This window comes from Lepus europaeus, chromosome 11 (assembly GCF_033115175.1).
Source record: "Lepus europaeus isolate LE1 chromosome 11, mLepTim1.pri, whole genome shotgun sequence".
Taxonomy (NCBI): domain Eukaryota; kingdom Metazoa; phylum Chordata; class Mammalia; order Lagomorpha; family Leporidae; genus Lepus; species Lepus europaeus.
Genome location: NC_084837.1, coordinates 72,272,278 through 72,300,134, shown reverse-complemented (window position 1 = coordinate 72,300,134; position 27,857 = coordinate 72,272,278). Strand labels below are relative to the sequence as shown.

The following is a 27,857-nucleotide window of genomic DNA, read 5'->3' as shown; positions in this document are numbered from 1 at the left end:
GAGAAAGGTTATCTATAGCTCTAGTATCAGTGAAAAATTTAAATATAAATTGAAGATGTAACAAGGAAACTTGCAGTGTTTATCTGACTTTTATAAGAAAACTTAAGTACCATTTTAGTGATTCTCTAAAATTATTTATCTTTGTGACAGTAAATATGTCAATATGAAATGGTTATGGCCGGTGCCGCGGCTCATTAGGCTAATCCTCTGCCTGCGGCACGGGCACACCAGGTTCTAGTCCCGGTTGGGATGCCGGATTCTGTCCCAATTGGTCCTCTTCCAGTCCAGCTCTCTGCTGTGGCCCAGGAAGGCAGTGGAGGATGGCCCAGGTCCTTGGGCCCTGCACCTGCATGGGAGACCAGGAGGAAGCACCTGGCTCCTGGCTTCAGATTGGCACAGCGCGCCAGCCGTAGTAGCCACTTGGGGGGTGAACCTACGGAAAAAGGAATACCTTTCTCTCTCTCTCTCTCACTGTCTAACTCTGCCTGTCCAAAAAAAAAAAAAAAAAAAAAGATTATAGAAGGCTGCTTCAAAAAATTCCCATGAAAGTTGAAGTAAAAGAGGTTTTTCTTAGATGGAAGATCTCTGTGTCCCTCTCTCTCTAACTCTTTCAAATATATCTTTAAAAAAAAAAAGTTCATCTTGGTGCAAAAAAAAGTTTTGAAGTTCATATATAGTTTTTCCATATTATGCATTTCCATGGAGTTTTTAGTGATTCCTGTGTCTTTATCTTTTTTCACCCAGTTTATGACTATAACTTCAAAGCAGTATTATTTGTACAAAAAGGTTCATAAAATCTTTTAAATAATGAAAGGAAATTAAGTTAATTTAGAAGAAAAATAATAGTTTGCTTTAATTTTTTCTCCCTAAAGAAACAAGGCCCAACTAATCCAATGCTGTTTCATCTTATTCGAGATGTGAAACAGGTAAGAGATTAATTTCTTTTGTTTTTAAAAAGTTTTGTTATAAAAAAGCACTTAGACTTCAGCTGGCCCTAAGAAAGTATTTAAATACATTTTTAAGCTGTAATAGACTTAACAGTCTTTGGAATAAGATAAAATAAGGGCTAAATTTGTGACAAAAGAGACCTTTAAGAGCATAATTATCGGAAATCAAATAAGAGTAGTTTATGAAGTAAGAACAAAGTTTCCTGAGCTTCTTGGGATCTGAGATAGAATCTGATCGATTTTATAATCTTTATTGGTCCACAAAATGAGATTGTTGATAGATTGTGTTTTCATTTTGTGTTAGAAAAGATGTATTCCCTAGAAATTTGTCCCAGTGTAACGGAAATTGATTAAGGAAGTTGAGGGAGCACTGAGTAGTGATCTTCATGGTAGACCTAGCCAATAAAAATGCTACAATACTCTATCCCTGTTTTAAGAAAAAAATTAGTATTATAATGACTGAATACATAACATTGATACATGATCTAAAGGTATTTCATAGTGACAAAATGTTATTCCTCTTCTGTTGATTCTTTGTGGATTTATAGTGTTAAACCTGTATCAGCATTTTTATAGCCAAATTATGGGTACCTAATACAATTTGTTTTCCTTGATGAAATAGTACTCATATTTGGCTACTTTAAATATTTTTAGGTTTCTAAATTAAAGGGCTTCCATTCTAAAATTCTTGTATTTGATATTTTACTTGCTGCTCAGTATGAATATACTGTTAAATAAACAGAAACTGAAAATAGAAATGTCATTTTTAATTTTAATTTTATGTAGTTGGTAATTCATTTAATACTAATTAGTATCCCATGGAAAAAACTTAGACATTATTATACCTTCAAAATTTTTCTTTGGACTTGGTGTGGTATAGCCAGTAATGCTGGCACTTGCACCGCTGACATCGCAAATGGGTGCTGGTTTGAGTCCTGGCTGCTCCACTTCTGATCCAGCTACCTGCTGATGTGTGTGGGAAAGCACTGGAAGATGGCCCAAGTCCTTAGGCCCCTGACACCCACACGAGAGACCCGAGAAATTTCCTGGTTCCTGGCTTTGGCCTGGCTCATCTCAGGCTGTTGTGGCTATCTAGAGAGTGAACCAGCGAGTGGAAGGTCTCTCTCTCTCTCTCTGTAAGCTCTGCTGTTCAAATAAATCTTTAAAGTTTTGATGCAGTTCAACTTTTTATATGCATTTTTCTTAGTGGATTTCACATGCTATATAATTAATTCATTAAAAGTATATGTTGTTGACTTTTACTGTATTCACAGAATTGTGCAGCCGTTGCTGAAGTCTAATGTTAGAGCATTAACATTACCTCAGAAAAGTGACTGCTCATTATCAGTGACTGCATGTCCTGCTCCTTCTCTGCCCTTTGCACACCCACCACAGACAACTGAGGATTTGCATATTCTGTGCATTCCATATTAATCTGATTTTTAAAAAAATAATTAAAACCTTCCACCCCAAACTTAATGGAAGAGATCTTCAGGCCAGAAGTTTGTGAAGCACATTGCATTATGATTACATGATTTACTTATGTGGGTTAACACAAAATAGAATATTTTATTTTAGAAACAAATGCAAGCAGTTATATATTGACTGGATGTATTGGTGATAGGAAGTTCAGTTTTTAAATCCTCATAATAAGTCTTAAAGACAGTAATTGAATATTTGCTGACTCAGATTAACAAGTTGGATTTTATAAGAAATATCAGTATAGTTTGAGAAATCGCTCATGATCTTTTTATTAAGATCCTTAATTCCTCAATTTAAATATTCCTTAATTTAAATATTTCCCTTCAGCTAGGCTTATATCATGATTGTATGTGTTGAATTTCTTAAGGAAATACATTTGACAATACAGATGGCATCCTCAATCCTAAAGTATATTGTTGTTTGAGTTAAAATTAAAAAAATTAGCATATTTGAAAGGCAGAGTAGCAGAGAGAGAGGCAAGAGATGTATATATGAAAGAGATCTTCCATCCACTGGTACATTACCCAGATGGCTTCAACAGCCCAATCTGGTTCCGTCCAAAGCCAAGAACCAAGAACCCCATCCTGCTTTCCCATGAGGGTGGCAGGGGCCTAACCACTTGAGTCATCTTCTGTTGCCTTCCCAGGCAGATTAGCAGGAAAGTAGATTAAAAGCAAGATAGCTAGCACTTGAACTTGCATTCTGATTTGGGATGCCAGGTGTTACAAGCAGCAACTTAACCTGTTGTGCCCCAAAACCAACTCTGATACCAAATATCTTGTACTTTGTGTAGAAATAAGTGTTTTTATTATAAGTGATAGGTTAAGTGCCACATAAAGTTCTAAAGATTTGTCTAACATAATATACCGAGTATAATTTTGGTTAAAAAATACTGTATTTATGGGCCAGTCTGGAAACATAGTTAACACTTTATAACATTAATTTTGTAAAAAAAAATTCAATTTGTGGTATGTACTTCAATGAGAATGGAATATGTGGCTAACAATTTCTTTGCCTCTTTGTGTCAAATATTAGGACCATAGAAAAATGCTTATATTTCTGCTTTAGGCCATATGCCTGCATGTCCCAAATCATACCTTGCGACCTCATCAAAGTTTCAGAATCCCCACCGCTTAGAAAAGGGAAAGCTGGTGCTATGGCATACTGGGTAAAGCAGGCGCCTGCAGTGCCAACATCCCACATGGGCACTGGTTCAAGTGCTGGCTGTTTCACTTCCTATCCAGCTCCCTGATAATGTGCCTGGGAAAGCAATGGAAAATGGCCCAATTCCTTGGGCCCCTGAGCCCAGGTTGGAAAACTGGATGAAGCTCCTGGCTTCAGCTTGCTAGATCTGGGGAATGAAACAGCGGATGGAAGACTTCTGTGTCTGTCTCTGCCAATGCCTTTCCCTCTCTGTAATCAAATAAAAAAAAATTTTTTTTTTTTAAAGGAAATGGAAAAAGAAGTCATTCTCTTTCCCTGTAAAGGATAACACTTGCAACCTCAAGTTCTTAGTACAAGTATACATTTATCATTTTGGAGAGTAGGCCTATTCTTAGTCATGGCATGACAATATGAAGAAATACTATCACATCTTTTAAAAATATTTTGTTTCCAGGGAAATCTTCCTCCTGGATATAAGATCACTCTAATTGATATAGGACTCGTTATTGAATATCTCATGGGAGGAACCTACAGATGTACCTATACTCGGAAACGTTTTCGATTAATATACAATAGTCTTGGTGGAAATAATCGGGTATGTATAACTTGGGGGGGAAATTATATGTGTGATTTAAAGTTAATCATATACTTTAAATGTTTAATTAAAAAAAAAAAAGTTAAATGTTAAGAATTAGGTATGGGGCCGTCGCCGCGGCTCACTAGGCTAATCCTCCACCTGCGGCGCCAGTATCCCAGGTTCTAGTCCCGGTTGGGGTGCCGGTTCTGTCCTGGTTGCCCCTCTTCCAGGCCAGCTCTCTGCTGTGGCCCGGGAGTGCAGTGGAGGATGGCCCAAGTGCTTGGGCCCTGCAACTGCTGGGAGACCAGGAGGAAGCACCTGGCTCCTGGCTTCGGTTTGGCGAAGCATACAGGCCATAGCAGTCATTTGGGGGGTGAACCAACGGAAGGAAGACTTTTCTCTCTGTCTCTCTCTCTCTCACTAACTCTACCTGTCAGGAAAAAAAAAAAAAAAGAATTAGGTATGTTAGAATGCTGAAAGTAACAATGTCTTAGAAATGGGAGATTTTCACCAGCGCCGTAGCTCAACAGGCTAATCCTCCGCCTTGCGGCGCCGGCACACCGAGTTCTAGTCCCAGTCGGGGCGCAGGATTCTGTCCCGGTTGCCCCTCTTCCAGGCCAGCTCTCTGCTGTGGCCCGGGAAGGCAGTGGAGGATGACCCAAATGCTTGGGCCCTGCACCCCATGGGAGACCAGGAGAAACACCTGGCTCCTGCCTTCGGATCAGCGTGGTGCGCCGGCCGCAGCGGCCATTGGAGGGTGAACCAACGGAAAAGGAAGACCTTTCTCTCTGTCTCTCTCTCTCACTGTCCACTCTACCTGTCAAAAAAATAGAAAAGAAAAAGAAAAAAAGAAATGGGAGATTTTCAATTGAGCAGTAAGAAAAATTTATAAGCAAAATCCTAAACCAGTTATTTGTATGTGTACATATGCAAACATTTGCATATGTAGATGAATACAATCTTGAATATTTATAACATGTCAGGATATTTAAATCTGTAAAGTCTAATAAGATCTCTTTTTCAGAGATCTGGCCGAAATACCTCCAGTAGCACTCCTCAATTGCGAAAGAGTCACGAATCTTTTGGTAATAGAGCTGATAAAAAGGAAAAAATGAGACATAATCATTTCATTAAAACAGCACAGCCCTACAGACCAAAGGTATATTTATCTAAATATTATCTATTTTAGTTTTTTATTTTGTTCATTTTCAATTAAGCAACCAAAAACTGCTTGTTTTATAAGAATTTTTTGTTTTTTCATATATCTTTCAATCTTCGTTTTGTATGCAAAGGTATTCATTGTGAGTTAACAAGTTAACTATGATAATATGATTTTTAAAATATTTTCTTGAATATTGGCTCCTTATAGTCCATTTTTCCTTGATTAAAAACTTGTAAAAACAGGGCGGCGCCACAGCACATGGGGCTAATCCTTCGCCTGTGGCTCTAGCACCCCGGAATTCTAGTCCCGGTTGGGGCGCTGGATTCTGTCCCAGTTGCTCCTCTTCCAGTCCAGCTCTCCGCTGTGGCCCCAGAGTGCAGTGGAGGATGGCCCAAGTGCTTGGGTCCCACACCCCATGGGAGACCAGGAGGAAGCACCTGGCTCCTGCCTTCGGATCAGCATGGTGCACCACCTGCAGCAGCCATTTGTGGGGTGAACCAACAATAGGAAGACCTTTCTCTCTGTCTTTCTCTCTCACTAACTCTGCCTGTCAAAAAAAAAAAAAAAAAAAAACTTGCAAAAACAAACGTGTTATCAAACATTTAATTTCATTATAGTTTTATCAGATATTGGTTGAAATATTTAGGCTTTTTAGTTCGGAAAAGTTATAAAGATACCGTTGAAATGGCATTTTTGTAAGATGAATTATGAGTCATAGTAAAATGCAGTTTATAAAAATGAAGTTTATAAAATTATGTAATTATGAAATTGAAGACTAGGGCAAAGAATATTTTACAAAAACTTACAATAACATCAATATCATATAGCCTTATTATAAAGGGCTTTATAACATTTTTTTTCTCTTGAAGATTGATACAGCTGTGGAAGAAGGAAAGAAGAAAAGAACCAAAGATGAAATTGTAGATATTGATGATCCAGAAACCAAGCGTTTTCCTTACCCACTTAATGAATTGTTAATTTGGGCTTGCCTTATGAAGAGGCAGGTCATGGCCCGTTTCTTATGGCAGCATGGTGAAGAATCAATGGCTAAAGCATTAGTTGCCTGTAAGATCTATCGTTCAATGGCATATGAAGCAAAGCAGAGCGACTTGGTAGATGATACTTCAGAAGAACTGAAACAGTATTCCAAGTAAGTGATATTTTATGGGTTGAAAACATTTTAAAAATATAAAATATGGGCCAGCATTGTGGCCCAGCAAGATATCAGAATATCATATCTAAGTGCTGCTGCACTGCTTCCTATCTAGCGCCCTGCTAATGTACCTGTGAGGCAGCAGAAGAGGATCCAAGTACTTGGGCCCCTGCTACCCATATGGGAGATCTGGATGGTGTTCTAGGCTCCTCTCTTTGGCCTGACCCAGCCCTGGCTGTTGCAGCCATTTGGGGATTTAATGAGCTGATGAAAAATTTGTTTTTATGTCTTTCCCACTTTTCTTTCTGTTACTCTGCCTTTCAAATAAATAAATAAATCTTTAAAAAACAAAAAACCATGTTTGGCTATTATAATGCTGTGCAGTTAGTGGGGATATATGTTTTATTGATATTCTTAAGAGAAGGTATACCCAGAAAATATACCAAGAAAGTATACTCAGTGGGGCCAGCATTGTGGTGTAGCAGGTAAAGCCACCACTTGTGATGCCAGTATCCCGTATGTGTGTGGGTTCAAGTGTGGGCTGCTCCACTTCGGATCCCTAATACCCAGGGAAAGCAGTGGAAGATAGCCCAAGTGCTTGGACTCCTGCCACCCACATGGGATTCCCAGGTGAAGCTCCTGGCTCCTAGCTTCTGCCTGGCCCAGCCCTGGTCATTGCAGCCATCTGGGGAGTGAACCAGCATGTGGAAGATTTCTCTGTCTCTCCCTCTCTTTCTGTAATTTTGACTTTCAAATAAATAAATAAATTTTAAAAATTCAGAGAATAGCTTCCTTCTGTGTATGTGAAAAACAGGCCGGCGCTTGTTTGCAATTTAAGAGTTAAGCATTTCAGCCGGCGTCGTGGCTTAGCAGGCTAATCCTCCACCTTGCAGCGCCAGCACACCAGGTTCTAGTCCCGGTTGGGGCGTCGGATTCTATCCCGGTTGCCTCTCTTCCAGGCCAGCTCTCTGCTATGGCCCGGGAAGGCAGTGGAGGATGACCCAAGTCCTTGGACCCTGCACCCGTATGGGTGACCAGGAGAAGCACCTGGCTCCTGGCTTCGGATCAGCGCTATGCGTTGGCTGCAGTGGCCATTGGAGGGTGAACCAACGGCAAAAAGGAAGACCTTTCTCTCTGTCTCTCTCTCTCTCACTATCCACTCTGCCTGGCAAAAAAAAAAAAAAAAAAGTTAAGCATTTCAACAACAACAAAAGAAATGCCAGAATCAGTTTAATAAGTACACACAACAGTGATTAATGAAATTCCATTTGAGGAGGTAAAAAAAGGAAAGAACTGAGGTTTCAGCTGTATTCTAAGGAGACAGACTGAATTCACCTGCAGGGCATTTTGGATGGTAAAATCATGTACATAGAATAAAATAGGTCATACAGTTTACTTATGAAGTTAAGCTAGAAAGGTAGTTTGAGGAAACATTCTCATAGATACTTGGACCTCCATATCCTCCAATAGGCTGTCTTTAGAAGAGAGTAATAGTTGTCACTGAAAATAACTCACGCAGGTATTCTCTGATTATTTTAGTGGAAATTGAAGATTCAGATGTGTCTTGTGATTACTTATTCCCTAATGTTACTATTCCTGTCTACAGGGTACCAACCAGCCCTCTTTTTTTTTTAATATTGATTTATTTATTTGAAAGGTAGAGTTATAGAGAGAAAGAGAGACAGAGGTCTTCCATCCAGTGGTTCACTCCCCAAATGGCTGCAACAGCTGGAGCTGGGCCGATCCCAAGCCAGGATCTGGGAGCTTCTTCCAGGTTTCCTATGTGGGTGCAGGGGTCCAAGCACTTGAGCCATCTTCCACTGCTTTCCCAGGCCATCAGTAGGGAGCAGGAATGGAAGTGGACCAGCTGGAACTCAAACTGGCACCCATATGGGATATTGGCACCACAGGCAGTTGCTTAGCCTGTTATGCCACAGCTCTAGCCCCACCACCCCTTTTCTATGTTTGAAATACTTCATATAGAGACTTTTTAAAATGTTATTTATAGATATAAAAATTTCTAAAGGTTTATTTATTTAGAAAGACAGAGTTATAGAATGAGAGAGAAATATCTTCCATTCGATGGTTCACTTCTCAGATGGCTGCAATGGCCAGGGCTGGACCAGGCTGGAACCAGGAGCCAAGAGCTGAGAGCTTCATCTGTGTCTCCCACATGGGTGGCAGGGTTCTCAGGCACTTGAGCCATTTTCTGCTGCTTTTCCCAGGCCATTAGCAGGGAGCCAGATTGAAAGTGGAGCAGCTGGGACACCAACCAGAACCCATGTGGGATGCCAGCATTGCAGGCGGCTTTACCCTGTATACCACATGCAGGCCCCAAGAGACGTTTTTTGGAAATAGAATGCTGTAACATTATCAGTTTTTTTGTGTGTGAGTGTGTTTGTGTGTGTGTGTGACTGTAGCTTTATTTCTAGGACCTGGAGAAAATGCTCTGAATTCACAGTTTCAGTCTTGTATTTAATGTGACTTATTTTACGATTTTTGAATAGACGATGTCTGAAAATAGTTATTCTCATGCCTCACAGTTCCATAAGTATGTGTGAAAAACAACTGGAAAGCATTTTGTATGAATTTAACATTAATGGTTTAAAATTTCAATTTGTTAATTGAGTATATTTTGGCTCTTATCTTTTTTAGTGATTTTGGTCAACTGGCTGTTGAATTACTAGAACAGTCATTCAGACAAGATGAAACAATGGCTATGAAATTGCTCACATATGAACTGAAAAACTGGAGTAATTCAACCTGCCTTAAATTAGCAGTTTCATCAAGACTTAGACCTTTTGTAGCCCACACCTGTACACAAATGTTATTATCTGATATGTGGATGGGAAGGCTTAATATGAGGAAAAATTCATGGTACAAGGTATACTTTAGAAGCAATTTCAATATAAAGTGTGTGATTACATAAAGAGTAGAATAATTAATCAGATGTACAGTAATATGCCTTGATTTGTGAAGAATAATAGCAATAGGTGGGCTGGGAGCTGGGTGGCGGATACTAGGTAGTCAGCCTTTCATCCCAAGTGGCAAATAATGAGCTTTTGGCCTCCTGTTCTTCAGTGTTTGAGAAATGTGTAATTTTTGCTCCCCTTTGAACCACAAGTATAAAGGAGTAAATGGGGTATATTGGCATTTACAGCACTAAAAAAAAAATTACTGTTGTATGAAAGGATAATTCTAAAATTCAGGACCTAGTTAGTTACTAAACTTAATAACCTGTTACTTTTGAGTTACTTGAAGTATCTTGGATAAGTATAGACATATTCAGTTTATATTTTTGGATCAGTTTATTTATCCATATGTCCAATTTTTAAGGTTAATAATTTGGGTAAAATAGTCTTTGCGTTTTCTCATAGTGAGAAATACTGCTTTAAACCTCTCTTTATTCTCATATATTTTAAAATAAGGTACAGAAATGTAGAAGGCAGAAATCATGCAAGTGGTTTAACCATAGACTATTGTAAGTGAAATAATACAGTGTTAATTACTAAAAAAAGATGAAGGAATAACTAACTTCTGTTGCAGAATTACAATTTCCTAATGCTTTAGGGTTTTCCAAGTAATATGTAAAATGTGGAAATAAACCATTTTGTTTATAGAGGCAGGAGCTGAGTAATCATGTTATGATATGGAATGCTTGCAAAGAGATTTAGGATAAAATTAAGCACTTAGCAACTTTATAAGGCTTGAATTTTGTTTAAACATTAATGTTTTTCTAATCAAATTGTAACTTTATTTAAAGGACACATCTATAATAATCATTGAATCTATTTTAAATCCTCATTATAATACTCATTGTTTTTACTCTTTAAAACAATTCTACCTATACCATTTAAATTTTGTTTTCCCCTATACTTTAAGAGCACAATGGCTAACAGTCATAAGATATTTAATGCATTTTTATTATTTTCATTATAGTCTTGAAGATCACTAATAGTAAAATGCAAACTTATGTCTCTAAAAATTTTAGGTCATATTAAGTATTTTAGTTCCACCTGCAATATTAATGCTAGAATATAAAACTAAAGCTGAAATGTCCCATATCCCACAATCTCAAGATGCTCATCAGATGACAATGGAAGACAGTGAAAACAACTTTCAAAACATAACAGAAGAGATCCCCATGGTAAGGAGGAAAAAAAATTTAAAAGTAAATATAATTTTTTGTGGATTAGTGTGCAATAAACTTTTTTTTTTTTTAATTTAGGAAGTGTTTAAAGAAGTAAAGATTTTGGGTAATAATGAAGGAAAGAATGAAATGGAAATACAAATAAAATCCAAAAAGCTTCCAATCACACGAAAGTTCTATGCCTTTTATCATGCACCAATTGTAAAGTTCTGGTTTAACACGGTATGTATGAACATAACATATTTAAAAGATATACTTAAAAATAGCAATTCAAGTGGCCACAGGAATTTTTCTTTCTATATTGTAGTTTATTTTCCTGCTGTAGCTAAATCAAGGATGTGACTTGTTCTAATACTAGTAGAGACAAGGAGAGAGATGAGAGGATTCTTAGCTATAAATTTTTCAGTGGTCAATGAGAATACAGTTTCTTCTGAAATGAAATACATTTTTACTAGTTATACATAGACCTTATCACTTCTCTGTAACCCTTTTAGTTAAGAGTGTCTAAGGTAGGCTGTTCCCTTATCTAGGGCAAATCCTTTTCATATCTGTTTCCATTTCTTGGGATTCAAGTTTCATGACTAGGAACTAGGAACATATTAGATGTCTTTCCTTGGAATACTATTTGCTTGGGAAGAAGCAGGTAGTATGTGTTCCTTGATGATCATAGTAATGCAGTTCTACAATGATTTCTAATACATTGTGGTATCTGAGTAGAATATTAAACAGAATTCTATGTACTGTGCTGAAAACATAAACCTAATAGTTGTTAAAATTCTTTCTGTGATGAGTTTAAAATGTCAGCAGTTCTAGAACCACACATTTATAATTTGGGGACCATTTATTATTTACCACAGGCAATATCTGCACTGAAGAAGAGCTTTTTCTAAAACTATTTTAATGACTGAGGCTGAGGAATAACTCACAGAAGCTCATTTGATAGCTGTTTGTGTATATGCTCTAGTATGTCCATAATAAATTTTTATTTTATAATTTTTATTAACATAACATTTCTTTTTTGTTAGTTGGCATATTTAGGATTTCTGATGCTGTATACATTTGTAGTTCTTGTACAAATGGAACGGTTACCTTCAGTTCAAGAATGGATTGTTATTGCTTATATTTTTACCTATGCTATTGAGAAAGTCCGTGAGGTATGTCATTAGTTTTTCAAAAGTAACAATGTAAATATAAAAGATGTTTAGATTCATTTTGTTTTGGGTGTTTATGTGAGTATGTATTATAGTTTAGATGTACAGAACATATTTTTAAAAGTCCAAAAGTGACTTGGAAGAATATAGATCAGAGGTATGCAGTTCATTCTGTCACCATTACAGATATAATAGTTTGCATCAGAAACAGCCTAAGTCATTTTTTCATTTTATTTCCTCATCACTCATATTCATGCTGTCTGCCAATTTTCAAAGAGAGTAAATGTCTATGATAGCCAATTGGGTAGATAAACAAAAATAGGTTATTTTGCTCTTATATTGCCCACTGAAGTATACTGTATTGCCCACTGAGTTGTCATGGAGATTTATATCCTTTTGTGTTTTGGTTTCCAGTTTAAATTATACATTTTTTAACATCCTAATTTTTTTTATGACTTATTTTTGAAAGGTGGAATTAGAGCAGAGGAGATGCAGAGAGAGAGAGAGAGAGATCTTCCATCCTCTGGTTCACTCCCCAATTGGCCACGAGAACCAGGAATGGTTCAGGCTGAAGCCAGGAGCCAGAAGCTTCATCCAGGTCTTCCATGTGGTTATCAGGGACCCAAGTACTTGGGCTGTCTCTGTTGCTTTCCCAGGCACATTAGCAGGGAACTGGTTCAGAAGCAGAGCAGCTGGATGTTGAACGAGCACTATAACAATGCTGGCCCTCCTTAACTAAATTTTTATGCTTTCTATTAGACAAATACTGTTTCATGACACACTTGCATAAATATTTTTATATTTTATGTCTACCTTGCAGTTAAGAGACTATATGAGATTATAGTCTCCTAATATAGATAAAGGGTGATATAGATGTCATAATAATTTATCTTATTCCATGTTTTCACTTCTGAGTGTTGAGTTCATATTTTTATGAAATGTGTTGCTTTACTTACTAACAGGTTTGAAGAAATGACGTTGTTCAATGTTGAATGCAAGTTGCAACTTTTTTTAGAAAATAAATATTCATGAAACAGTTATGCAAGGATACATGAGATAGTAATAATAGTGCTTGCCTGTAGTGGGGTGGTTAATTGTTGAAGGGAGAAGAGTGAAAGGGAAGACATCAGTATTTATGATAACACTGTGGTTTTGAAGCTAAGAATGTATTACCATTCCTCTCAAAATATCTATTTTTTTCAAATTGTTATATTTAAGAGAACAGGTATATGTTTTAAGTGAATTAGATAAATATAGTTGTTTAAACCATTAAATTATTTACTTTCTGATAATAAGGTGCCTTTAGAAGATAATACCAGAATATCCAAGTGTTTCTTCAATTTGAAATAAAACAGCTTATAAAAGCATTTAACAGTCAGGTATTGTGGCTGCTGCCTCAATTCCAGATCCCGTTTTGGATCACCAGTTCTGTTTCTAGTCCATGTCCCTGCTAATGTGCCTGGGAAAGCAGTGGAGGATGGCCCAGGTACTTGGGTACCTACCACCCACGTGGGAGACCTGGATGATATTCAGGGCATGTGGCTTCTGCCTGGTCCAGCCCTGGCCAGTGTGACCATTTAGGGTGTGAACCGGTGAATGGAAGATTTCTCTTATTTCTCCCTGTCTCTGTTACTCTGACTTGCAAATAAGTAAATAAATAAATGTTTAAAAAGTATTTCACATTCCAAGTATAGAGAACTATGTTGTAATCCAAGATTTTCTACTTCTTACTTGAGAGGCCTTGGTTGGGGAGTCCATTTATTTATCTTAGTGTTTCAGATATCAAATGCCAACATAATTGATTAAAAGTGCTTTGAAATTTTAAAAGATATATAAAATTTCGACTGTGATATTGTAATTGAATGTTGTATGTGTTTTAATAGAAAGAAATTGATTAAACCATTTGTGTTCTGGTTAAACCTTTAGATCTTCATGTCTGAAGCTGGAAAAATAAGCCAGAAGATTAAAGTGTGGTTTAGTGATTATTTCAATATCACTGATTCAATTGCCATAATTTCATTCTTCATTGGATTTGGACTAAGATTTGGAGCAAAATGGAACTTTGAGAATGCATATGATAATCATGTTTTTGTGGCTGGAAGATTAATTTACTGTCTTAACATAATATTTTGGTATGTGCGTTTGCTAGATTTTCTAGCTGTAAATCAACAGGCAGGACCTTATGTAATGATGATTGGAAAAATGGTAAGTTGGGAGATGTCTTATTTATGTGTTTATTGGTGCTTTTTATTAAAATTTATAAAAATCTTTTATTAACGTAGTTTTGTTTGAACCAGTGAATGTCGTATATTTATTTGCTCATAATCTAAATCTACCATTCCTTATGGACATATTACTATGTTACGATAACATGAAGAAAAGCATTTTGTTTGTGTTTTCTTGAAATGCTTTGATTTTTAAATGCTACTTGCTAAGAATATTTTACACCACAAAACATTTGCTATCCCTTGTTAATTCCTATCTGTATATTTCCTTTCAACTTTACTGTTACCTTTATCAGTAAGCCATCATCTGGTACCTGTAGTAGACTAGTAATCAGTTTCCTCAGAATCACTTTGGCCTCTCTTCCGTCTATATTATTGCTCTTTAAAAAATGCAAAACTGGGGCCAGTGTTGTGGCTTAGTGGGTTAAGCCACCACCTGCAATGCCAGCATCTCATATAAGCACCAGTTTGAGATCCTGCTGATCCACTTGGATCTAGTTCCTTGCTAATGCAAGCCTGGGAAAGCAGCAGCAGATGACCCAAATCCTTGAGCCCCTGTACCTATGTAGGAGACCAGGAAGCAGTTCCTGGCTCCTGCTATGGTCTCCAGTGTGAGTGGCAGGAGCACAAGTACCTGAGCCATCTTGTGCTTTCCGAGCCACATTAGCAGGGAACTTAATGGGAAGTGGAGCAGCCAAAACTTACGCAAGTGCTCTAATATGAAATATAAAATGCTGACATCACATGTGGTTGCTTAACTCACTGGGCCACAATGCTATCCCTGCTTATTATGATTTTCAGACAGTGGGAACATTCTGAAAGTGTCCCACAGGAATTTCTCATGCTCAAGCCCAGGCCTCTGTATTCGTCATATCTCATCATTGATGTTTGCTAGCTAAACAAATAGTGTCTATGGTTTATATCTTTGGGAACTCTCTGCTTCAGTTTTCATTGATCCAAATTAAATTTGTTAAACTTATTTTATTTATTTGAAAAGCAGTTTCACAGAGAGAGAGAAATCCTCCATCTGATGATTCACTCCCCAAATGGCAGCAACAGTTGGGGCTCGGTCAGGCCAAAATCATGAATCAGGAGCTTCTTCCAGGTCTCCCATGTGGGTGCAGGGACCCAAAGATTTGCGCCATTTTCCTCTGCTTTCCCAGGTGTATTTGCAAGGAACTGGATTGGAAGTTGAGCAGCCAGGACTGGAACCCACTTCCATATGGGATGCCAGCACTGCAGGTGGCATCTTACCTCCTTAAGCCACAATACTGGCCCCAAAGTGAATTATTTTTTCAAATTAGATCCAAAATATCTTGATTGTTTTCCTGATATAAAGTGCGTAGTATTTTAGTCTTTATCCAACTGGAATGTTTTGTTTTTTAATCTAGATGTCAAGTTTAATGTGTAATTTTTTTATTCACTAAACTGAAAAATAAGTTGGGTCTTGTCCTACCATAATTGCTTTCAGTTTTCAATGCTGAGAAAGGCAAAACTCCTAGTAGTGCTATTGTTTCTGTAAAAATGATTTTTCCTTCCTTTTTAGAGATTACCAAAAAAACATTACCTAGAGACATCTTCTGTTAACAGCTTAAAGTATATCTTCCATCCTTCAAGACATAGATGTGAATGCATGTGTTTATTTCTGTAATAATAATTTTATCAATATAGGTTTTTTAACACTTGTATATGCTATTACTTGAGTCTTTTTAAAATAATTATTCCAATTTAATAAATATGAAAATCTCTTCCACAAGTTCTTGAAATCCTTTACCTTGGTCTTGGAAAATTGCTAGATTTCTAAGTAACCCTACTTTCTCAAAAGATTATCTTACATCATGAAAATAAAATTTGAAGTTTCCTAAATAGAAAATTTTATCATTGCTTTTTCATACTACACACTTCCCATCCAGGCTAATTTATTCTCCTTCTCCCTAGTTGAGAATTACTGGTCTATTATTTGTCACATAGAAGATAAAATCACTATTCACCTATTTTGGCATTCTTAGAGTATTTTTAGGAATAGCAGGAGAATTAAAGTTTTGGGGGAAGGAATTAATTTTAGCCTGTTTACCATGCAAAAAGGCATTACGATTCTCACTGTTTATGGTTACTCAGTGTCTCAGTGGTATCAGGACTATGCAATGGTATGTAAGTAAGCGGTATAAGTACAGAATGGGGGCCAGTGCTGTGGCTCACTTTGTTAATCTTCCGCCTGCGGTGCCGGCATCCCATATGGGCGCCAGGTTCTAGTCCCAGTTGTTCCTCTTCCAGTCCAGCTCTCTGCTGTAGCCTGGGAGGGCAGTGGAGGATGGCCCAAGTGCTTGGCCCCTGCACCCACATGGGAGATCAGGAGGAAACACCTGGCTCCTGGCTTCGGATTGGCGTAGCTCCGGCTTTAGCGGCCATTTGGGGAGTGAGCCAGCGGAAGGAAGACCTTTCTCTCTGTCTCTCTCTCTCGCTCACTAACTCTGTCAAATAAATTAAAAAAAAAAAATTACCTTCATAAAGTGTGGAGATGGAAGAAGTGGAGGGAGTTGAGAAAATGGAGCAATCTGGGGTTCATTCTGTATGTAGCCTCTGACCTGCCCCCAACACATCTGTCATTTTTCTCATCCCAGTTATAGGGAGCATGAATATATATCTCTTCTTTACTGGCAGTCATCTTTAGAACCTCTCTCCTCAGAGCATCTTTCCCCTCATCAACCAGTCATTTTCCCCATTGTGTGTTCTCTCATAGTGTCCTCTTCCATTTACACCCCCTTCAAAATGTTCATAACAGTCACCATCCTAATGCTAACATTCTTACTTGTATTATTATATATCTATTATATAAGGAGTTATACTGACCTGAGGCTACAAGGGTGCATGAGACATTTTCCATATCCTCGTGGAATTCACTTTGTCTCAGATGGACGTGAATAGATAGCTGTTGAGACACAGGATAAGTTATTTGAAGATAGAAGAGCTAGTAACAACTCTGTCATGAGGCTTTCATAAAAAAAGGGTTTCAAAAGAGTTTAGGAAATTAATAGGACTTTTTCTGAACAGCAAATTTCTAGCCAGAGGAAACAGCTTTGGAAAGCCTGAAGGGGCGAGTGTTGTGGTCTAACAGGTAAACCCATTGCCTGCAATGCTGGCATTTCCTATGGGCACTGGTTTATGTCCCAGCTACTCCATTAAAGATCCAGCTCCCAATGGCCTAGGAAAAGCGGCAGAAGTTGGCCCAAATACATGGGCCTCTGCCAACTCATACAGGAATCTGGATGAAGTTCCAGGTTCCTAGCTTTGGCCTGGCCTAGCCCTAGCCATTGAGGGCATCTGGGGAGTGAACCAGCGGATAAATGATCTCTCTCTTTGTAACTCTGACAGTCAAACTAATAAATAAATAAATCTTAAAGAAAAAAGAAAAGCCTGAAGATATTTAAAATGAAATCTTCACATTTTATGTCTTGGATACCACCCTAATGAAAATTAGGTAAATGCTAAACTTCTCCCTTTCATCTTATACATTATACATGTAAACTGGATATGATATGGACAAACCAAATATTCAAATATTTTAAAATAATTAAATTTAGATCAACCATAGGGAAAATTGTCAGACTTTATGTGAAATGATGTGGAATCTAAGGCATCTGAATCACCAGTCTTAGATGTTGAATAATTTGCAGTTACTTCAGTACAGATTTGGGTTTTATATTAAATATTTGACTTGCACTTTTCCTTTAATTATAGATAGTTGGATTCTGAAGTATATGAAATAGCATGAAAAATGCTCTGATGAATCTTTTGCCTTCTCACAAATGCTTGATGAAGGCATTAGTTGATGATTTTACAATATGAAAATTGAATTTTGGAGTGTCAAGACTCTACAGAGCACAAAGACCTACATTTGAATTGATATTTTAAGACTTAGCTGTCTGTATAACTTTTCTTACCAATATTATAACCCTATAAAATTATTCTATCCAGCCTAGGATACTTATTGTTTCCTTCACTTTTCACATTCCTGCCTTCCATTTCTACTGTTACTGTATACTCATTTAAAAAATATATAAAAATGTCACAATAATTTCAGATCTACTCATTGTTGTAATTATTGCTTTATATTTATTCAAATGAGTTCAAATTTATTATAAATGTGGTCTCTTGGTAGTCTCTTGGTCTACATGGATTTTTCTGTCCTGTTGAGTTATATTGCTAGAGTGAGAAAGCATTTACTTTTTTAGATACAGTACTGAGAAGTTGTATAGCTAAATCAGTAGAGAGGACTTAAAGATAGAAATTAAAATGGGATTCTCTTTAATACTTTGGATTCCTGCACAATGGTGTCAAAATTCACATTGTAACTTAACAGCAAAATGTATTTTTCAGTGACTTTATTAGGTTATAGATGATTTAGATCATTTTCAGTTTAGTTGAAATTAAAGTTAGTGACAGCAAGTGTTTGTTATTCAGACATTGGTGAACTTATTTTTTCAGTTTCCATACTGTTAATTTGATTTGTTGTTTTGTTTGGCTCCTTGGATGTTTTCATACCCCCAAAAAAGGCACCAGGGTAGGGATCAGGATAGGTGGGAAGTATACCTTTCTTTTGTGAAATGAGTACGAGACCATTATACCAGCAAGATCAGAAAAAGTGCACTTCAATTGCAAGAACGGTAAAACTCTAGAAAAGGACACTTAGGGAAATTGATTCCCTAAATCTGCCCACTTGTGTATACTTTTTGAAACTCTTCATGTACCTCATACTCTAGTAAAGCCACTAATACAATTCAGCATGTAGATAAAGAAACCCATGACTTGCTCAGCCTCACAAAGTTTATTTTTTAAAATAATCTCTTTGATGTTAAGATTTATATAGTGACAAGTTTTCCTTGAATGCTATTCAGAATTTTTAAAAAACCTCAATGACTATATTTGTATTTACCTATTAGAATATCAGAGACATTTTTAAAGATGAAAATTCGTGGTAGAATATAAGTTTCATTATATTTTAACAATGTTCATTTTTTAACAGGTGGCCAATATGTTCTACATTGTAGTGATTATGGCTCTTGTGTTACTTAGTTTTGGTGTTCCCAGAAAAGCAATACTTTATCCTTATGAAGCACCATCTTGGACTCTTGCTAAAGATATAGTGTTTCATCCATACTGGATGATTTTTGGTGAAGTTTATGCATATGAAATTGATGGTAAGGATTTATATGTAGAAATTAATCTTTTGGTTATTTTATTTTCTTTTATAATAATTGCTTTATATTACTATTGCTATATAATAATATTGCATATTTTCAGTTAAACTGTTACTAACCTAAACCCCACACAAAGCATTAGTTAACTCTAGAATAAGCATAAAAATAATTGAAAATATATATTTTAGAATTTATTTTAGCTATAAATAATGGAAATCTGGCTTACACATAAAGAATATTTATCAGCTCTCATAACAAAAAGTTCAGAGTTGTAGTGTTCTTCAGACTGGATAAATTCATGAATAAGTACCCTTGTTCTTTTTTATCCCACCCCTCTGTGTAGTCCTGCTTTCTGATATGTACATGTTTCCCTTGTAATTATAAAACTGTTGTTAGCAGTCAGAGGAAAGAGACACTATTTAACCATGGTTCTCTTTTGCAGAAATCCACCTCCCTCCCCCCCCCCCCCTTTTTTTTTTGGACAGGCAGAGTTAGAGAGAGAGAGACAGAGAGAAAAGTCTTCCTTTTCCTTTGGTTCACACTCCCCCCACAATGGCCGCTGCAGCCGGCGCACCATGCTGATCCAAAGCCAGGAGCCAGGTGCTTCCTCCTGGTCTCCCATGCAGGTGCAGAGCCCAAACACTTGGGCCATCCTCCACTACACTCCCGGGTCACAGCAGAGAGCTGGACTGGAAGAGGGGCAACCAGGACAGAATCTGGTGCCCCAACTGGGACTAGAACCCAGCGTGCCGGCGCCACAGGCACAGGATTAGCCTATTGAGCCGCAGTGCCGGCCAGAAATCCCTTTTTGAACCTTTTTTTTCCCTCATCTCATTAGCTCAAGTTGCCTTTAGCCTGCCCCTCTCTAAAAGGGCTATAGGTAAAGGGGGTTGGATTTACCATGACAACATATAGACCAATATGGGTGGATTGAATACTGAGGAATCAAGCAGAGTGTTAATCACAAAAATAATAATCTTGTGTGAATCCTGTAGGGTTTATAGCATGTTGAGTTTTACAAGGTTTGACAGATTTTCAGGTTTCTATCAAAATTTGTGAGTACATTCTCTGAATAAACTGAGAAACAACAACCACCACCTCTTCAACCCAATTCTTAAAGAGAACATTAATGTTTTTGCACAATTTTGTTTTATTTACACTTTGACTCTTATATTACCTTAGTTAATTGGGCTAGATAATTTAATAATTTTTTAAGCTTTTCCCTTCCTTATTTATATTCAGCTACATTTTGGCTTTGGAAACTAATGCAAGGGGTAATGGAAAGTAAGGAATTCATATCCAATCACAGTGTGTTTGAGAAGTACTAGCTACTCTTTCAGTTCTCTTCAGACATAATTAGATAAATTCAGTAATCTTTGTTATTATTTTTTTTCAGTAATCTGTATGTTAGTAAATTTAGGTTGCTGTGAGTCTACCATACTGTGAAGGTTCAGATGTTTTTCTTACAGAAATATTGTGGTGTGGCTGCTCATAAGAATTTTGCCCTCCTTAATGCTCCTCAGGCTACACCCTACCTTGAAGGGCAAATATGATGTGTAACCTTGTCAGAATGGAGTAGTGAAAGAAATAACACATCTCACAAAATCTTCCTGTGCTAAAATACTTTTAAGCTGGAGTTTCTATATTTCCTGACCAAAGAGTTTTGCTGGGTACTTTGAAACAGAGTTGTAGGTAATCAAGACTTCCATTAAGTATAGTAAACAAATAAGCTTAAAAACAAATTAATAGCAATTACTGGTGAAATACTATACTAAAAAATTTGTTTTTCTGTCTGAAGTGTGTGCAAATGATTCCGTTGTCAAGGAAATCTGTGGTCCTGGGACGTGGTTGACTCCATTTCTTCAAGCAGTCTACCTCTTTGTACAGTATATCATTATGGTTAATCTTCTTATTGCATTTTTCAAGTAAGTACATTGATTGCTTCTTACAGTGAATGATTGACTATACAGTTTCTACTCATTTTGAAGGAAATGTACAGAATTTACAAAAATTTTATTGAAGCTTAAACTGCAGAATTAATCTTTGGAAGATTAAAATAGAATATGTTTTTTAAATCAGATGGGTTCTAAATTTTATGCCTATTTATTTATTTTAAAGATTTTATTTATTTGAGAGGTAGAGTTATAGACAGTGAGAAGGAGAGACATTGGTTCACTTCCCAGATGGCCACAATGGCTGGAGCTGCGCCGATTTGAAGCCAGGAGCCAGGTGTTTCTTCTGGTCTCCCATGTGGGTGCAGGGGCCGAAGGATGTGGGCCATCTTCTACTGCTTTCCCAGGCCATAGCAGAGAGCTGTACTGGAAGAGGGTCAGCTGGGACTAGAACCGGCGCCCATATGAGATACTGGCACTGCAGGTGGAGGATTAACCTACTGCACCACAGCGCCGGCCCCAAGACCTTTTATTTAAGGAATGCAAACTTCTCACATTTCATAAATACAACTTTAGGAACATAGTGATTCTTCCTACCATACACACCCTCCTACACTTCTTCCTCCTGCCTATCCTATTCCTATTTTTAGTTTTTACTAAGATCTATTTTCTTTTTCTTTAGATTTATTTATTTATTTATTATTTTAGCAGATTTATTTATTTAGATGGTAACAGAAAGATAAATACTGCATGTTCTCTCTTGTATGTGGGAGCTAAAAATTAAAGAATTGCCTGAGTGTATCTGTTTTGCTACAAATACAGTGTTAAATGTTTTTTTAATTAATTGTCTAACAAGTTGATGGGAATTTTATATTACTATAGTTTTTATAATTTTGTGAGTATTTTAAAATTTGCTTCACGTAAGAAAAAAATAGGCCTGTGTCCCTAACTTCCCGCCAACATTCAGTATTGTCATTTTAATGGTTTTGAGTTTTATAATACATTTAAGAACCTGTTTTTATTTGCATTTATTTAACTACCATTGTGATTGACTATGTTTTTTATCTTTTTCCATTTATAATTTTTAAAATCTTAAAAATATTTTTTCTACGTTTTTCTCAGAGACTATATTTATGGTCCTCAAGAATGTCAGGTTTTTGTCTTTTATTTATGGCTATGTATTTACCAGTTTCTCATTTTTAGTCTTGTTTATGGAAGGGTACTCTTTTGAGTTCTTACTTAGTAACAAAGCTTTTAGTGTTTAAAACTTTAATATGCAATTAACTGAATTTATTTTTATTCTCTGTTATTTTAGCAATGTGTATTTACAAGTTAAAGCAATTTCCAATATTGTATGGAAGTACCAGCGTTATCATTTTATTATGGCTTATCATGAGAAACCAGTTCTGCCTCCTCCACTTATCATTCTTAGCCATATAGTTTCTCTGTTTTGCTGTATATGTAAAAGAAGAAAAAAAGATAAGACTTCTGATGGACCAAGTAAGTAAAATATATTAATACAAATGTTTTTATCTCTTCTCTCCTCTCATATTATACTAAATGCTAAGAATTTATTTTATTGGTTAGTGTTATTGTAAGCCTTTTATTAAGTTTTCTAAACCTAAGGAAATTTTTAGTTGCAGTATGATATCTATAAAAGTTACTTGGGGGGTTAGTGTGTGACTCACCTGGTTAAGCTGCTGCCTGCAACACTGGCATTGCATTTGAGCACCAGTTTGAGTCCTGACAGCTCCACTTTTGATCCAGCTGCCTGCTAATGGGCCTGGGAAAACAATAGAAGATTGCTCCTGTAACCTACATGGGGGACCCAGATGGAGTTCCAGCTCCTAGCTCCAACCTGGACCCATGTCTGACTATTGCAGCCATTTGGAGAGTGAATCCACAGATGGAAGATCTCTCTGGGTCTTTTTCTCTGTGTGTAGCTCTGCCTTTCAAATAAATAAAATCTTAAAAAAAAATGAAGAATGGAAGATAGTATCTGAAATTATTATGATATCATATTGAAGTTAGTGAAGACAGTGCTACTTGTCTAGTGCTTTAGAAGCACAGCAGTGAAAAGACAAAAAAATTGTAGTTGGATATATTCTTAAGCACTCTAAATAAAAAAAATCACAAAACTCATGAGCTGAAGTTTGATAGCTTGATAGCTCTTTCTTCATTTTTTTCCCCCTTTTTCTTCCTTAGAACTTTTCCTAACAGAAGAAGATCAAAAGAAACTTCATGATTTTGAAGAACAGTGTGTTGAGATGTATTTTAATGAAAAAGATGACAAATTCCATTCTGGAAGTGAAGAGAGAATTCGTGTCACTTTTGAAAGGTTCAAAAGCACTTTCCCTAAAATTGATTATATCAGAAAGGATTCTGTTATGTTTATTATGCGAATAGTCATTGTTCAATTTTGTTGAATAAGTAATAGTTTTATATTATATATTGATTATGTATCTTAGGTGTGGTCATTGTTCAACTTATTTTTTTTTAAAGATTTTATTATGTATTTATTTGAGAGGTAGAGTTACAGACAGTGAGAGGGAGAGACAGAGAAAGAGGTCTTCCTTCCGTTGTTTCACTCCCCAGATGGCTGCAACAGTTGGAGCTGTGCTGATCCAAAGCCAGGAGCCAGGTGCTTCTTCCTGGTCTCCCATGTGGATGCAGGGGCCCAAGAACTTGGGCCATCTTTTGCTGCTTTCCCAGGCCACAGCAGAGAGCTGGATTGGAAGAGGAACAGCCAGGACTAGAACCGGTGTCCACATGGGATGCCGGTGCCACAGGCAGAGGATTAACCTACTGTGCCACAGCACCGGCCGGCCCCTCAACTTATTTTGTCTTACAAAATGTTTAGTAATCAATTTATATTGTGGTTTTTTGTTTTTTGTTTTTGTTTTTGTTTTTGACAGACAGAGTTAGACAGTGAGAGAGAGAGAGAAAGGTCTTCCTTTTCCGTTGGTTCACCCCGTAAGTGGCTATAGCGGCTGGCGTGCTGCGCCGATCCGAAGCCAGGAGCCAGGTGCTTCCTCCTGGTCTCCCATGCAGGTGCAGGGGCCAAGCACCTGGGCCATCCTCCACTGCCTTTCCAGGCCACAGCAGAGAGCTGGACTGGAAAAGGAGCAACCAGGACAGAATCCAGTGCCCCGACTGGGACTAGAACCTGGTGTGCAGGTGCCGCAGGCGGAGGATTATTAGCCAAGTGAGCCACGGCTCTGGCCATATTGTGTTTTGAAAAGACAGTTCAATTCTTTGTCTTCAATATTTCATCTAACTCAGTAAGTCAAAACCTTATTATTTTTGACCCTAGTTATAGAAGTCAGAGGAGAAGAATAATGTTCCTTGCTATTCAGAGGAGAGGAGTAAAACTATCCTCACTTTTTTTTTTTTTTTTTTTTTTTTTGACAGGCAGAGTGGACAGTGAGAGAGAGAGAGAGATAGAGAGAAAGGTCTTCCTTTGCCGTTGGTTCACCCTCTAATGGCCGCCGTGGTAGCGCGCTGCGGCCGGCGCACCGCACTGTTCCGATGGCAGGAGCCAGGTGCTTATCCTGGTCTCCCATGGGGTGCAGAGCCCAAACACTTGGGCCATCCTCCACTGCACTCCCTGGCCACAGCAGAGAGCTGGCCTGGAAGAGGGGCAACCGGGACAGGATCGGTGCCCTGACCGGGACTAGAACCCGGTGTGCAGGCGCCGCAAGGCGGAGGATTAGCCTGTTGAGCCACGGCGCCGGTATCCTCACTTTTGAAAGCTTGTCTCCTTTCTATTGGCTTTGCTACATTCTGGAACTGTATGGTATTTGTGTAGTTACAGTCATGGTATATCTATGCCTATGTACCAGTATACATATTTTTTGTGAGTAAGTTGGAATAAATAGGCTGTGGAACAAATTTATTTGTAGATTTTTTATTGATTTGAGATGTAGAGTTATAGACAGACAAAAGGAGAGACAGAAAGGTTTTTCATCTGCTGATTCACCCCCCAAATGACTGCAACGGCTGGAGCTGGGCTGATCCAAAGCCAGGAGCTAGGAGCCTCTTCCAGGTCCCCCAAGCCTCTTCCAGATCTCCCACACGGGCGCAGGGGCCAAAGCACCCAGGCCACCCTTTTACTGCTCTCCCAGGCTACCAACAGGGAGCTGGGCCAGAAACAGAGCAGCCAGGACACAAACCAGTGCCAATATGGGATGCCAGTGCTGCAAGTGGCAGCCCTGCCCACTATGCCACAGCACTGGCCGCTCAAATTTTTTTAAAGATGGCTTTTCAGTAATTTTTTTAAAAGATACGTTCATTTGCTTTAAAGACAAAGTGAAAGAGAGAGACAAAGAAAAAGATATTCTGTTCACTGGTTTACTACCCAGATGGCCCCAGTCCCTGCCATCTTCGTTGTTTTCCCAGGCACACTGGCAGGGAATTATATTTGAAGTGGAGTAGCCAGGACACGAACTAGCCTCACAGGCAGGAGCTTAACCTGCTATGCCACAGTGCCTACCCCACAAAAATATTTTGGAAATCTTGCTTTTTATCATAGAATTAGCACTAGATTCTTTCTTTCTTCTTTTAGAGGCAGAGTTAGAGAGACAGAAAGAGGGATCTTCCAGCTATTGGTTCACTCCCCAATGGCCACTCCCTTGGCTGGGCCAGGCTGCAGCCAGCAGCTGGGAGCTTGATCCAGGTCTTCCACATGAATGCAGAGGCTCACACTGGGGCCATCTTCCACTGCCTTTCCAGGCATACTAGCAGAGAGCTAGATCAGAAATGTTGCAGCCAGGATTTGAACCAGTGCCCGTATAAGATGCCAGCACTGCAGGCGGCAGCTTAACCCACTGCACCACAGCCCCAGCCCCTAGATTCTTTATTAAACATAAGACATGCCTTGTAAAGAGTAACTGTATTTTGTTTTATAGTTTATAGTGTTTGAGTGCATGTAAACTCTTTTTACCATAATTTATTGAGACTACAGAAAGAATTTCTACATTACTTTTTGACATTTACAGAAAGCCTGTTTTTCCCTTACAGAGTGGAACAGATGTGTATTCAGATTAAAGAAGTTGGAGATCGAGTCAACTACATTAAAAGATCTTTACAGTCATTAGATTCTCAGATTGGACATTTACAAGATCTTTCAGCCCTAACAGTAGATACATTAAAGACACTCACTGCCCAGAAGGCTTCAGAAGCTAGCAAAGTTCACAATGAAATAACACGAGAATTGAGTATTTCCAAACATTTGACTCAAAACCTTATTGATGATGGTCCTGTAAGACCTTCTTTATGGAAGAAGCACAGTGTTGCTAATACACTTAGCTCCTCTCTTCCTCAAGGTGATATTGAAAATAATAATCCTTTTCTTTGTAATATTTTTATGAAAGATGAAAAAGATCCTCAGTATAACATATTTGGTCAAGATTTACCTATAATACCCCAGAAGAAAGAATTCAGTTTTCCAGAGGCTGGTTCCTCTTGTGGTGCCTTATTCCCAAGTGCTCTTTCTCCTCCAGAACTACGACAGAGACGACATGGCATAGAAATCTTAAAAATATTTAATAAAAATCAAAAATTAGGCAGTTCATCTAATAGTACACCACATCTATCATCCCCACCAACCAAATTTTCTATTAGTACACCATCCCAACCAAGTTGCAAACGCCACTTGGAAAGTGTAACCAAAGATCAAGAAACTATTTGCTCTAAAGCTGCACAAGGAGATAATACAGAATTTGGTGCATTTGTAGGTAAGTTTAATGATCTGTTATTTGTATTCTCAATATTGCTTACTTTTTACCTTAGAACTAAAAGTTATCACCTAGGAAAAAAATGGTTTTTAGATAATTAATAAAAGCAAGTACTATGTGACAAGTATACTGTTCTTTCATAAGAGTATAGTTCTAAATAATTTAAAAGGAATCAGTAGTGGGGAAAATAAGTTTATTTGGGTTGTAAAAGTTACAAAGTCATATGCCTCCTTGGTGTTATTTACTATACTAACAGTTGTATGTGGAAAACTTATGTGGACTTTTATCTTTGTAATTTAAGTATCTTCAGTTGAATTTGATCATCACCTGTTGAAAGAACCTAAGTGCTTAGTGATTGTTAAATCCCCGGGGAACAATAGAAAAGTACAAGTGAAATTAGGAACAAGTAGACAAGAACAGTACTCTATAAATAAGGGAGATCATATAATTTTTTTATGCAATTCAGGACAATTGAGAGTAAAAGGATACTCTACTGATAATTATATTATTAGGAAAACAATTATTTATTTGCCTAATAAATAGAGAATAGAAGCCAGGTATCTCCTTGGGAACTAAGTACAGTCATGTGTCCTTGATGGGGGTGTGTTCTGAGAGTTCTGAAAAAATGTATCATTAGGAGATTTTGTTATTTCTGCAGATATCATAGAGTATCATCTTTGAGCATACTTAAATAAACCTAGATGGTATAGGTCAATCATTTGACATGGCATCTTGATGCTACTGGTATAAAATAGCTGTACTGTTTTATGGTCATTTTTCAGTAAGTAGGAGTACACTCTGAAGTAACAATAGAAACTGTAGTATAGTAAATATATAAGCCAGTAACATAATCATTTATTTATTTGAAAGGCAGAGTTGCACAGAGAGGGAGAGGCAGAGAGTGGGAGAGAGATCTTCCATCTGTTAGTTCACTCCCTAGATGGCCACAATGGCCAGAGCTGGGCCAGTCTGAAGGCAGGAGCCAGAAGCCCCTTCCAGGTTTCCATGTGGGTGCAGAGAC

At 37.6% G+C, this 27,857-nt stretch overlaps 1 protein-coding gene across 2 annotated transcripts in view; it reads left to right on the top strand.

The window, feature by feature from the left end:
* The window catches only part of TRPM7 (transient receptor potential cation channel subfamily M member 7), a 120,884-nt gene that overhangs the window by 57,126 nt on the left and 35,901 nt on the right, over positions 1-27,857 (top strand). For both annotated transcript variants that reach the window (XM_062205890.1, XM_062205889.1), the window contains exons 13-26: positions 873-926; positions 4,048-4,188; positions 5,195-5,329; positions 6,202-6,482; positions 9,141-9,369; positions 10,477-10,632; positions 10,714-10,857; positions 11,661-11,789; positions 13,713-13,991; positions 19,035-19,209; positions 21,008-21,134; positions 22,417-22,601; positions 23,307-23,439; positions 26,121-26,836. In XM_062205890.1, the coding sequence (XP_062061874.1) occupies positions 873-926; positions 4,048-4,188; positions 5,195-5,329; positions 6,202-6,482; positions 9,141-9,369; positions 10,477-10,632; positions 10,714-10,857; positions 11,661-11,789; positions 13,713-13,991; positions 19,035-19,209; positions 21,008-21,134; positions 22,417-22,601; positions 23,307-23,439; positions 26,121-26,836 (2,884 nt within the window). The remainder of the gene's footprint in view (positions 1-872; positions 927-4,047; positions 4,189-5,194; positions 5,330-6,201; positions 6,483-9,140; positions 9,370-10,476; positions 10,633-10,713; positions 10,858-11,660; positions 11,790-13,712; positions 13,992-19,034; positions 19,210-21,007; positions 21,135-22,416; positions 22,602-23,306; positions 23,440-26,120; positions 26,837-27,857) is intronic.